Raw genomic sequence first — 13,361 nt, forward strand, 5'->3', positions numbered from 1 at the left:
TAGAGTTAAGAATTTATCTGGAGAACAGTTCAGTTGTACTATTTGCAGAATAAAATGGTAAATCATGAAAGCATTGCTTACAAGACTGAAATCCATAAGCAACTGTAAGACCTACATTAAACATGCAGTGCTTTTTCTCCTCTCAGGGTGATACAAAGCTGGTGCTAATCAATGAGATTCTGCCCAATACTGAGCTTCATTTTTGTTAAATGGAGTAGTCTTCAGGGACTAGAAAAGAAGCAATTTACCATTGTGATCAAAATCTAAATGCTTTGTGGGATCAGGAGATGTTAAAGACACTAGGTAAAACATTTCAGACTTACGTTGTTGGAAATTGAAGAGAAGTTACTGGAATTTTTAAGATAATGCTTAATACCAGTAAATGTATTCTTCCAAACAAATTTACAAACATTTTCAGACGACAAGAACTTTTCCAGGATGCCCATTGCAAAATAAATATGAATTAAGCAGCAGCAACTTACCTAGTGATGTGTAATTATGAATGTAGGTGGTGTTGTCATCAAAGTTGGTTATCTCCATTTTCAACTTTCAAAAACAGCCTTCTCTTGCTGCAGTACATTACAGCAATGCACACAGGTTAAATAATTAACTCACACATGCCAAGTTAGTAATTCTTTTGCACTGTTATCAATAAACATACATACAATTCCCATTACATTTTGCAACACTCCAACTGATCACAATGTACACATTTGTAATTAAAATCAGGCCTTAATTGTGAATTTGAAGTCAACTTGTTCTTTTAGCATTATTTTCATATACCGGTATTCCATTTTTGAACAGTATTGTACAAGGTGAAAGCAGTAACAATGAGTGACTATGGAAAGTGTAGCAAAATGTAAGTTATAGATTGAAATGGAGAGAATTAAACTTGTTTAGTACAAGGGTAGAAGCCATATGCATTTTGTAATAGAACTTGGGATTGCTTCAAATAAGCAAATTTAAATATAGTTTGATTGGTCGAACTAGGAAATCTGTATTTTTTAACATATTCAAAGTAAATGTTACTCTCTCAACTGGTACATGGCTACGTGAATATTTCAGTTTTCTTTACACATCGCAAATGCAGCCTGTTGTACATTCATGCCGATTAAATTTTCAGATTAAATAGTTTTAACAGCAAAGCCTAAACGTTTTAGAAGTTGTGTCGCCCTCTCAGAGAAGGTTATATTTCAGGTAGTAATAGTAGATGAAATTATCACCAAAATAATGTGATACATTTATATTTAGACTACTCAAGAAGATTAGTGTGCTCAATTATGCTTCAATGGCTGCTTCCCGATTTTAGTAAAGGGTTAGATTACTTGAGAATAAAATGTGCATTTGGAAACTGCATGCAAAACCTGAAAATAACAACGGAACTAATCCACAGTCGTCCCGCAATCTAACAGAGGCCCAGAATACAAACATGATTTGTACAATAATGCAAAAACAACTACTTTCCCTAAATGGATATATGCATAAGCATTCACGCACTGGACATGCTTTTTATGTGTTTGCAATCAAATTGTGTTAAAACGGGAACTAAAACTTGGGCAAAGACAACACCATATGACGAGACAAGCCAAACACAAATCATACAAAGCTGCAAACAAGACATCGCCATGAATATTTTCTCAATCAACTTATTTATTGCAAACCTGAACGTTTTGCTCGTTTTCTGAAATCTGTCAATATCCAACGCAGATCATCCATACTGATTTAAAATTTCTCTCTGACGGCACTGTCGCAAAGTGTATACAGTGCTATAAAGTTTTCCCAAGGATCCGAGTTAAGTTTCGCGTTTAGGTGGCATCTTTTTGAGTTTTAGTTTCGTGACGCGGTATTAACCCAGTTTGATTGGGCGACTGTCGTAGTGCAGCCCGGTTCACAGCAAGGTTGGTTTCCGGCCGTAAAGCAGTTTGCGCGTTGCTAGGTGTCTGCGGCGGGGCTGCTCTGCCTCTGCCCGGCCATGGGTCCTACCTTCATCCTCGGCGTTTTCTTCTCTACTGCCGGCTTTCTTCTCCGACATTCCGCGGTCTCCGCGTTGCAGGAGGTCACTGATGAGCTTTTCGGATCGGAGGCAAGGGGAACCGTGGCTGCTTTCGGAGACTTTAACTCGGATAAACAAACCGACATCTTTCTAATCAGAGAAAGTGAGTAGTTCTAAGCAGCCTCTGCATCTTATTGTTGTACTAAAGATGCCAGGTTAATAGGGTATACTCATGTTCATTTATATCTATTGTTACCGTAAAATCTCTTGAGTTCTACAGAAATTCCAAGGCTGATTGTATTTCTTGTTGATTTATTAATTAACAAGGTGTGGTTTAAGCATTGTCTGCGTTACAATATTCAAAGAAGGAATGTAGAGGCTACATTGTAGTTAAAAGTACTTCTGTGAAATAGTTGAAGTATATTTTTGTTTATTTCAATTGTGATAGGTGAATAGTGTAAGCATTGTTCAACTCTGAGCCCTGATACTAACCTGCTATGATCATGACCCGGTCCCCCAAAGTGATGGCATCAGATTCCTTCCTGCCTCTGTAAATTGATCCAAATTTGACTGGCTTATTAGTATTTTGTTGAATATTTTTAAACTAATATTTCAAAATTATTTATTTACTGTAAGTAAATGTGGTTATATAGCCAAGCATCTAAATTCAGCAATTTCAGGTAATGAGAAGCATCATGCAATGTCTTGGAGAATCTTTAGCTTGCACATAAGTTTAAATCCATACTAAATATGGTATGTTTTAGTACAAACACTGGAGCAGTGTACTGAGTTTGAGTCTGTTTCCTACAGATGCGAGTTTGAATCCCACCATTTTTTTTTCTCAGGAGGGAATTTGTTATTCTGGTTTCTGAGATTCCTGACTCACCTCTGATATGACCAATGAGCTGCTCATTTCAAGGTGCAACATTGGAGTTTAATTCTGGCTTTAACAATAGTGGACAATGCTGGATAAATAACAGGAAATGCTCAGTGACTAAGTGATCCAGGAAAAAATGGGAAAAAGATGTTTGCAAATAAGTAACTTTTTCAGTATGCTGTTGGATAATATCTAATTTATTATAACAGGAAGAAGTAAATTCTGAAGATGATTCCAAAACTTATGTTTTGATGTTGTAATTCTGCGGGCACTCTGAACAAAAAGCCAATCTCTTAGTTATAAACTTCGATTCATGCAGAAATATACAGATTACGAGTAGGTTCGATAGTTTGCTTAATGCCTTGAGCACAAAGGTTGGTATCATGTCACAATGGATAGAACTGTGGCTTCACAATTACAGCACACTGGATCCAGTACGGAAACTTGGATCCTGTTTCTGGAGTTTTTATTTTCTCTCAAACCATGTGAATTCTCTCCAGGTGCTCAAAGTTTCCTCTTGTATCTCAAAGACATGGATTAATAGGTAAATTGACCTTGTAAGTTCCCCCTTGTGTATAAACAAATGGTAGAATCGATGGGCTGATGGGAACGAGGAGAGAGTAAAATTGGATTAGTATGAGTGCTGAATGTTTGGTAAGCATCTGGTTAGCTGAAGACCCTGCTTCCATGCTTTATGACAATGTAAATATCTGTGATGGTTCAGTTACCAGTTGTAAACAATGTCAGGAATCACAGAATAGTTACAGCACAGGAGCAAGCTAAATGGCCTATTGAGTACATACAGGGCCTGTTTAAGAGTAATTAGTTTGTCCCTTTCTCTGTCTATTTTTTTTCTTTTCCTTTTTACTTAACCATTTCTCTTTTGAATGCCACAATTGAATCAATCTCCACAAACCATCTGTGCAGTGCATTTGGATCCAAGGTATCGGATGTGTTTTATCTTAAATTATCTTCTTGTCACTTAGTCTTTTGGTTCCTGCAGTTTCCTGCAATTCTAAGCAGAATTTTAAATATTTCATAGAACAGACACAGGAACAGGCCATTTCACCCACAATGTTGTGCCAAACCAGATGAAAAGCAAATCAAAAACACCCAAACACTAATTCATCCTACCTGAACCATGTCCATATCCCTCCATCTTCCTTATATCCATGTGCCATATCCAAAGATCTCTTAAAAGCCTCTAATGTATTTGCCTTCACCACCATACCAGGCAGCACATTCTAGGTATCCACAACTCTACGAGTAAAAAACTTACCTCTCACATCCTTCTTGAACCTACCATCTCTCACCTTTGATGCACGCCCTCTGGTATTAGACATTTCAGCCCTGGGAAACAGATACTCCCTGTCCACTTTATCTACGCCTCTCATAATTTTGGAAACCTCTGTCAGAGCTCTCCTCAGCCTCCAATGCTCCAGAGAAAACAATTCAAGTTTATCCATCCTCTTGTGATAGCACATGCCCTATAAACCAGGCAATATCCTGACAAACCAAATTAAGAGATTCAGCTTGGACTGGAGGACTTCAGTTAAGCAAGGATTGGATAGGCTAGTATTGTTCTTACTGGCATGTAGGAGGCAGAGAGTTGACCTTAAAGAAGTTCATACTATTGCGAGGAGCATAGGATAGAAAGTCAGTCTTTGTCCAAGGGTAGGGAAACTTAAAACTAAAATAAAACTTAAATAAGGTTTAAAGTTAGAAGAAAAATATTTAAAGACTATTTGAAGGATAAATTTCTCATAAAAAAACATAATTAGTATCTAGAATGGGCTATCAGAGGAAGTAGTGGAGGCAAGTATCATAGTATTTAAAAGGCATTTCAACAGATACATGGACAGGGAAGGAATAGAGGGATATGAACCTAATGCAGGAAAATGGGATAGCATTAAGTAGTTGGTATGAATGAGTCAGGCTGAAAGGCCTGTTCTGTACTGTTTGATTGATATTCCCCTCACAAGGAGAACTCCCCTCACAAGGAGAACAATCTTTTTCTCTCATTTGTCCGGATAACTGGTCCTTCATCTCTAAGTCTTCCAGTAAATTTACACCCCCATTTTTCTCTAAAGTATGATATCAGATCTGAAAGCAATATTCTGATTTTTAGCCAAACCCAACTCCAATGCCTAAAGTTCAAAGTTATTATCAAACTAACTATTTGTATCATGTATAACATTAAGGTCCATCTTTTTACTGGCACTCACAGAACAAACACAATAGAATACACTAAAGCGCGCGCACACATGCACACGCACGCACGCCTTCCACTTATCCAATTTGCAAAAGAGGACAAATTGAGCAAATAGTGATTTTAAAAATAAGTAGACAAAAAACGTATGGAACATGAACTGCAGAGTCCCCAAAAGTGAGTCCACAGCTGTGGAGCCCATTCAGTACAAGGTGAGTGTAGCCCATCTCAGACCCTGATGGTTGCAGGGCTACAACTGCTCCCGAACCTAGCAGCATGGGACCAAGGCCCCTGCACCTCCCACCTGACGATAGTAGTGAGAAGAGAGGGAGCCAGGTCAAATGCAGGCAGATGGTGCCGATCACCTGTTTGTGTTCCACTCTTGACCTCACCAATTTTCATCTTGCTTGATGCTTTAATCAGTATGGAGTAATGGAGCCGACCACTGGTTTGTCTTCCACTATCAGGCCTTGATGTATTGTCCAAACCCAGTGATGGACACCCCAGCTGTACCTGCACTCTCGAATCTAGTTCGCTGAAACCCCTAGGAGATGGCAAAAGTGCCAGATCATTTTGTTCTAAAGTACATTTTTAAAAGGGAAATTACAGTCTGCAGACTGAAGCAATTGCAGTTCAGAAGATGGAAGTATATTTACTAAAGTATCTAGTAGTTTTATGAGCTTCATGCAAAATGCCACCATTGATTGCCGGTATAATTTTGGAAACCGGTGTCTTATAAATGTTCATCACAATTTCTTTGCTCCCCTTTTCAAAGTTTCTGTTTATAAGCTAGTGTGTGCTTTCTTAAACCACTTTCCCTGCCACACATGTTGATGCATGAAGTATCTATATACTACTAAAACTCTCATACTCTGTTTGTCAGTTTGTGACCTCCAATTAGCACAAACGGTGCATTACAGCGGCACTATTTTTGGCTAAATCGACTTAAAGCGCGCTAACTTACAGAATGCAGGCAAAGTTCAGAGTTATATATTTGTATAAAATTGCTCACTTGGCAAAATCAACAGCCCTGCTTTCACCCAAGAGCTGAAGTCCGCCATGATGTAAACCGCGACGCAACACCACGACACATGCGCGCGGCCAGCCACAGAAGTGACTCACGATGCTCACAGCAGTGACACCAACCAGAGCAAAAGGATAGGGCGGCTCTATTTCGAGCGGTCACATTCTGCTAATCACCATCAGCAAGTGCAGGATTGAGACAGATCTAACTGCCACCCATCAATAAGAGATAATTAACTCTTATTGTAATGACGTTCTTCGAGGCACCCATCAAATCCTTTGCTGCAGCCAATGGACAGCAGTGACTATATCACCTCCATTTAGGAGAGCGCCAACCATGTCATCAAGAATAATCAGCATCCTGGAGGCTTTGGTGTTACTGCTTCGTATCTTCTATCCAGCATTAGGGTAAAAAAAAATGGTCAGCCTAATTATGCCGCGTGGAAAGAAAAGGAGGACATTATGGTCAAGAGATGACGCCAAACGTCATCGGGAAGTGGCAAGGAGGGAGAGAACAAGAGCCAGATAAGGCCATGGCCACACAACTCCAGGATCAAAGAGTCGGGACAAAAAAGATGAGAGAACCCTGAAAGGGAAAAATAGAAATATTAATGATGGAAATAGAGCTGTTTCTGAAGATGCAAGCAAAGGAGTCGCCGTTAGGTGCCATTGTCTCTCCTAAGCTCCACCTTCTTGTAGAATGTCACCAAAGAGTCTCGCAAATTTCTAGAGATGTACACGGAGAGCATTCTAACTGGTTGTATTGTCGTCTGGTGAGGAGGGACCACTGCTCAGTCAACTCCATCAAGGCTCCCCAGCATCCATGTTTGATCCGACTGTCTAATTTTAATTGTCATTTCCTTTGCAATTTAACAGTTAATTATCTGCTTGTATTTTAAGTGGTTTTTATATGCATAACAGTTTTATATGCCTCTTCTGGCTATACAAAGTGTAATTCTGAAGCATATTTGTACGTTCATTAAGTGAATGAATATTTTGGTTAATTTTACTGCAACATTGAATACATATTTTCTAATTGGTTGTCTCTTGTCTATGGATTTGAATGGAATTTCCTTATTTCTGAGTATAAAAGTAGCAGTTTTATGCTTGGCACCTTGTTTAGTTTCTCTCTTTTTCAATTAGTAAGACCCTCTGTCAATGTTCTGTTCCAGTTCACTTCATTCTGTGAACTTCTAATAAAATCATACTGAAACAACAAGTCTTATGCCTCATTCTTGACTTCTAAACGAACATTGGATTTGAACACCAGAATCCAAAACTAGGATATGTCCTCTTTTCATTGCTACCATCAAGAAGGAGAAGCAGGAGCCTAAAGACATGCACTCAATGGTTCAGGAGCGTTTTCTCTTCTGCTGTCAAATTTCTGAATGGACAGTGAACCCTTGAACACTTTTTTTTGCTCTTTTTGCGCTATTTAATTTTTATATATATATTGTAATTTATAGTTTTTATTATGTATTGCCATGTACTGTTGCCACAAAACAAATTTCATGACATATGCCTATGATATTAAACCTGATTATGATTCTGATTTTGAACCTACTAGCTAGTTTATATTATTTAGCATTATTACTTTGTCCAGAGCTTACAATATCTCCAGGTTTTTTTTGCATACGAATTTGGAACTTGTGCCCTGTATGTCCAAGTAATTAGTGACAACGATAGTCATGGTCCCAATTGCCAGGAAAGAACGTTATAAACTTCTCACCAGTCTTATAAAGCAACTATTCATAATTATCCTCTTTCATCATTTAGCCACATTGTTCTGAGCCCTTATCTCCATCAGCTTTAATTTTGATGATCAGTCTTTGATATTTCCCTTTAATAATTTCCTAGAACAGCACAGTATAGGCCCTTTGGCCTCCGTATGATATTGTGCTGACCCATATAAGCCTATTCCACAATCAATCTATCCCTTCCCTCCTACACAACCCAAAACCCTCCATTCCTCCTACATCCATGCTCCCATCTAAGAATCTTTTAAATGTCCGTATTGTATCAGTCTCTATCTCACTCCACAGCTAGCACCTATCACTGTGGTTATTTTTTTCTGAAAAACTACCTTTGATATCTCCCCTAAACTTTCCTTAACTCATCTTAAACTAATGCTCTCTGTTACTGGTCATTGCTGTCCTGGATAAGAGACACTGGCTGTCCACTCTATCTATGCCTCATAATTCTATTGTCTCTCCTTAAAGTTGAGGTTGATAGATTTTTGATTAACAAAGGTGCCAAAGATTATGAGGAGAAGGCAGGAAAATGGGGTTGGGAAGGAAAATAAATCAGCTATGATTGAATGGTGGAGCAGACTCAATGAACTAAATGGCCTAATTCTGCTTCCATGTCTTAGGGTGTAATACACCACTATCAAATCACCTTTCACCTTCCTAACTCCAAAAAGAAAACCCTTAGCTTGCTTAACCTTTCTTCATAAGACTTGCTCTCTCATCCAGGTAGCATTCTGGTGTATTTCATTGTGCCCTATCTAATGCTTCCACATCCTTCCTATAATGAGGTGGAGAGAACTGTTCATGGTACTCCAAGTACATTCTAAACAGATTTCTATATAACTGCAATGTTCCTTTTCAAATTCACATAGATCAGATCAACTAGACTTCTCTATTAACCCCTCATCAAAAACTCTTATAAAGTTAGACAAACATAACTTGGCAAAAACAATGCTGTCTTTCCCTAACTAATCTGCATTTGTCCAATTGGTTAATAATCCTATCCCGAATTATCATTTCCAGACGTTTCCCTTCTGTTGACAGTTAACTGACTGTTTACTGTGTTTATCCTTGCATCCTTTTTTGAACTAGGGTGAAAATTTAAAATAATTACAAAAGTGTATTTAAAAAATGGCAATTGACAATATTAATATTAATAATGGATGATCCTGGTCTCATGGGTTCCAACAGAGATTATCTTTATGTTTGTGGCACACAGCGTGAAATGAGCCAGAAATCTATTGCTGTTGCTCTTGCACATGATTCAAGTTCAAATTTAATTGTCATTCAACCAGACACATAAATACAGCCAAACAAAACAGCATTCCTCTGGGGTCAAGGCACAAAACAAAACCACGGCCACACACAGTGCATATAATTACGATTTCAGAAAAACGTATGGTTACAAAAAATATGTATACAATAGATAATATAGCCCAAGTCCCTGAGAGTCATGGTCTGCAGATTGATTGTGCATGGATGTTGTCCCGGCACCACATTCCTGGAAGAACAGCCCATTGCAATTCTTCATATCACACATTGGAACACAATCCAGTTTGTTTTCCACCGACCGAACACTGGATGACACCACCGACAGGAGGGTCCAGCCTCCAACCCTGCGCGGAATGCAGCGGCACACAGCCGCTTCTGGCATCTCCTTCCTCGGCAACCACAACAGGTGACACCAAGTCATGAATGAGGCCTGGTCTGCTCTACTACCGAGGTCCAGCTCCCCCACCATTGGTCTCGCCGATGCACCAGTGAATCAGACTCAAAGCATTCTAAGTTACCAATGTCCAACAGTGTGTTGCGGTTACAACAAAAATTCCTTAAGACAATCACCTCTGTCCAATAGACAGCGCTTCGTGCCCCACTGCTTATACCTTCTTTCCTGGGTTGCTAAGGAACAACCATCTTCAGCTGCTTCATCAATGATCTTCCTTCCATCATAATGTCAGAAGTGGGGATGTTCGCAGGTGGCTGCACAACCTTCTGCACCACTTGTTACTCCTCAGATAATGAAACAGTTCATTCCCAAATGCAGCAGGACATGGACAATATCCAGGCTTGGTCTGACAGGTGGCAAATAACATTCAAGCCATGCATGTGCCAGGCAATGACCATCTCCAACAAGAGAGGCTCTAACCGTCGTCCCTTGACATTTAGTGGCATCACCATCACTGAATCCCCTTGTATCAACATCCTGGGGGTTTCCATTGACAGGAAACTGAACTGGTCTAGCCATCTAAACACTGTGGCTACCAGAGCAGGTCAAAAGCTAGGAATCCTGCGGTCTGTAACTCACCTCCTGACTCCCCAAAGCCTGTCCACCATATACAAGGCTCAGGTCAGAAGTGTAATGGAATACTCACTACTCGCCTGATGAGTGCAGCTCCATCAGCACTTAAGAAGATTGACACCATTCAGTACAAAGCAGCCTACTTGATTGGTATCCCTTCCACAAGCATCTAATCCCTCCACCATTGACAAACAGTTGCTACAGTGTGTACTATTAACAAGATGCATTGCAACAACACATTGAAGTTCCTAAGGCAGCACCTTCCAGACCCACGACCACTACCATCTAGAAGGATAAGAACAGCAGTTACCTGAGATCACCACCACTTGGAAATCCCCCTCCAAGTCACTCGCCATCCTGACTTGGAAACATTGCCGTTCCTTCAATGTTCAAGGTCAAAATCATGGAATTCCCTCCCTAACAGCACTGTGGGCGTACCTACACCTCAGGGAGTGCAGCGGCTCATCACCACCTCCTCAAGGGTAATAAATGCTGGGCTAGCTGGCGATGCCCACATCCCATAAAATGAATAAATAAAGGAAGAAGCAGGCTGCAACACCGTATGCAGCCGTTCCAGCTTCATCACCATCCTGCAAATTGTTGATGGGGTTGACCTACAGTATTTGATGTCCTTGATAACCAGAAGTGTCTTGCGGTCATGAAAAAATAAGTAAAGGATGAATGATCACAACTTTGATTGGATCCAGAGAGGCCATTGCATTTGAGCACATAGCCATCTTACTGGCATATAGTAACTTGTACTGTAAAAAAATTATCAGTAATATAATTTTGAGTATGGGGAATGAATAGTCACTGAATAAATTGCATCCAGTCAAATTATTATGTATTTGCCTTGGCTTTGAATAATTTATCAAACATTGTTGTTCAGCCAAAAATTGGTGATCAACTTAAAATTTCAAATTCTGGTAGTTTTAAACTACACCTACATGTTTGCTACTGTATGTCTACTAAGAGTTTTGTCAGATTAAAAGGCACTTGGTTATTTGTTTAATTGGAAAATAAATAGTGTACTTCAATTAACAAAGTGTACATCTGTGTTGCTCATATTCAACATGACCCAATCCTTGTGCATTAGATGCTTTGCAGTACTGTAGACCTTGGTCATTACTTCTTAAGACCATAAGACATAGGAGCAGAATTAGGCCATTTGGCCCATCGAGTCTGCGCCGCCATTTAATCATGGCTGATCCTTTATTTTTCTCCTCCTCGACCCCACCTCCTAACCTTTTCTCTGTAACCTTTGATGCCATGTCCAATCAAGAATCTATCAATCTTTGCCTTAAATACACCCAACGACCTGGCCTCCACAGCTGTACGTGGCAACAAGTTCCACAAATTCACCACCTTCTGGCTAAATAAATCTCTCGGCATCTGTTTTGAATGGATGCCCCTCTATCCTGAGGCTGTACCTCCTTGTCCTAGACTTTCCCACCATAGGAAACATCCTTCCATATCTACTCTGTCTAGGTCTTTCAACATTTGAAAGGTTTCAATGAGATCCCCCTTTATCCTTTTGAATTCCAGCGAGTACAAATCCAGAGACATCAAATGTTCCTCATATGATAACCATTTCATTTCCGGAATCATCCTTGTGAACCTCCTCTGGACCCTCTCTAATGCCAGCACATCTTTTCTTAGATGAGGGGCCCAAAACTGTTCACAATACTCAAGGTGAGGCCTCACCAGTGCCTTATAAAGCCTCAGCATCACATGCCTGCTCTTGTATTCTAGAGCTCTTGACATGAATGCTAACATTGCATTTGCCTTCCTCATCACTGATTCAACCTGCAAGTTAACCTTTAGGGTGGTCTGCACAAGGACCCCCAAGTTCGTTTGCATCTCAGATTTTTGGATTTTCACCCCATTTAGAAAATAGTCCTCACATTTATTTCTACTAGCAAAGTGCATGACCATGCATTTTCCAACATTATAATTCATTTCCCGCTTTCTTGCCATTCTCCTAATCTGTCCAAGTCCTTCTGCTTCCTACCTGTTTTCTCAACACTACCTGCCCCTCCACCAACCTTTGTATCATCTGCAAACTTGATAAAAAGCAATCTATTTCATGTAAATCATTTACATACATCATAAAAAGAAGCAGTCCCAACACTGACTCCTGCGGAGCACCACTAGTCAGTGGCAGGCAACCAGATGAGGATCCTTTTAATTCCCACTCGCTGCCTTCTTCCAATCAGCCAATGCTGTAACCATGTTAGTAACTTTCCTGGAATACCACGGGCTCTTAACTTGGTAAGCAGCCTCATGTGGCACCTTGTCAAAGGCCTTCTGAAAGTCCAAATATACCACATCCACTGCATCACCTTTATCTATCCTACTTGTAATCTTCTCAAAGAATTTCAACAGGTTCGTCAGGCAGGATTTTCCCCTAAGGAAATCATTTTTTTTATTATTATTGTTTTTTAATGCATTTTCTACAACACTACAAATAAAAAAAACCCAAAACAAAGTAGAAAATTAATACAGTGCAAGATAAACATACAATAATAATATAATACAAAAAAAGATAATTGAGAAAGCACCCAAATTGAAGTCATGTAAAGTTAGTATCCTCCCCAAGCCCCACAACAAAAAAAACTCCAGACCAACCAAGACAAAATGTAGAGAATATAAATCAGGACATTCAAACCCCCAAATCTGTAAATACACTTGAAAACAGAAGATAATAATGCCTACTAACAAAAAAAAGAGCTGAAAGCAAGGGACTGAAAAAAAAACTTGAGGAAAATTATGAAAATACTCAATAAAAGGTCCCCAGACCTTATGAAACTTTATATCCGAATTAAAAATTGAATAATGGATTTTTTCAAGGTCTAAGCAGGACATGATATCGTTAAGCCATTGAGCATGCGTGGGCGGGGCAACATCTCTCCATCTAAGGAGGATTAGACATCTAGCCAGGAGAGAAGCAAAAGATAATATTCGACATTTAGTCAAACTCAAATGTATATCTGTCTCACTCAAGAAACCAAACACAGCAATTAAAGGGTTAGGTTCTAAGTGGTTATTCAGAATACAGGATAAAGTTATAAAAACATCTTTCCAAAATTTCTCAAAACTAGGACAGGTCCAGTACATATGAATAAGAGAAGCCTCGCCACTTTTGCATTTATCACAAAGAGAACTAATATTAGGGTAAAATCGAGATAATTTAGATTTGGACATATGGGCTC

At 39.4% G+C, this 13,361-nt stretch overlaps 2 protein-coding genes across 5 annotated transcripts in view; one reads left to right on the forward strand and one right to left on the reverse strand.

The window, feature by feature from the left end:
- The window catches only part of phkb (phosphorylase kinase, beta), a 264,413-nt gene extending 262,513 nt beyond the window's left edge, over positions 1 to 1,900 (reverse strand). Inside the window, exons 1-2 of one of the 3 annotated variants that reach the window (XM_073070072.1) lie at positions 1,662 to 1,900; positions 483 to 569 (exon numbers count right to left, since the gene is read on the reverse strand). In XM_073070072.1, the coding sequence (XP_072926173.1) occupies positions 483 to 540 (58 nt within the window). In that variant the 5' untranslated portion in view covers positions 541 to 569; positions 1,662 to 1,900. The remainder of the gene's footprint in view (positions 1 to 482; positions 570 to 1,661) is intronic. The other 2 variants (XM_073070070.1, XM_073070073.1) reach the window with 2 other exon arrangements.
- A 2-nt stretch (positions 1,901 to 1,902) lies between these two features.
- Positions 1,903 to 13,361, forward strand: part of itfg1 (integrin alpha FG-GAP repeat containing 1) — a 264,103-nt gene continuing 252,644 nt past the window's right edge. The window contains exon 1 of one of the 2 annotated variants that reach the window (XM_073070074.1): positions 1,903 to 2,156. In XM_073070074.1, the coding sequence (XP_072926175.1) occupies positions 1,973 to 2,156 (184 nt within the window). In that variant the 5' untranslated portion in view covers positions 1,903 to 1,972. The remainder of the gene's footprint in view (positions 2,157 to 13,361) is intronic. The other variant, XM_073070075.1, reaches the window with a different exon arrangement.

This window comes from Hemitrygon akajei, chromosome 17 (assembly GCF_048418815.1).
Source record: "Hemitrygon akajei chromosome 17, sHemAka1.3, whole genome shotgun sequence".
NCBI classification, from domain to species: domain Eukaryota; kingdom Metazoa; phylum Chordata; class Chondrichthyes; order Myliobatiformes; family Dasyatidae; genus Hemitrygon; species Hemitrygon akajei.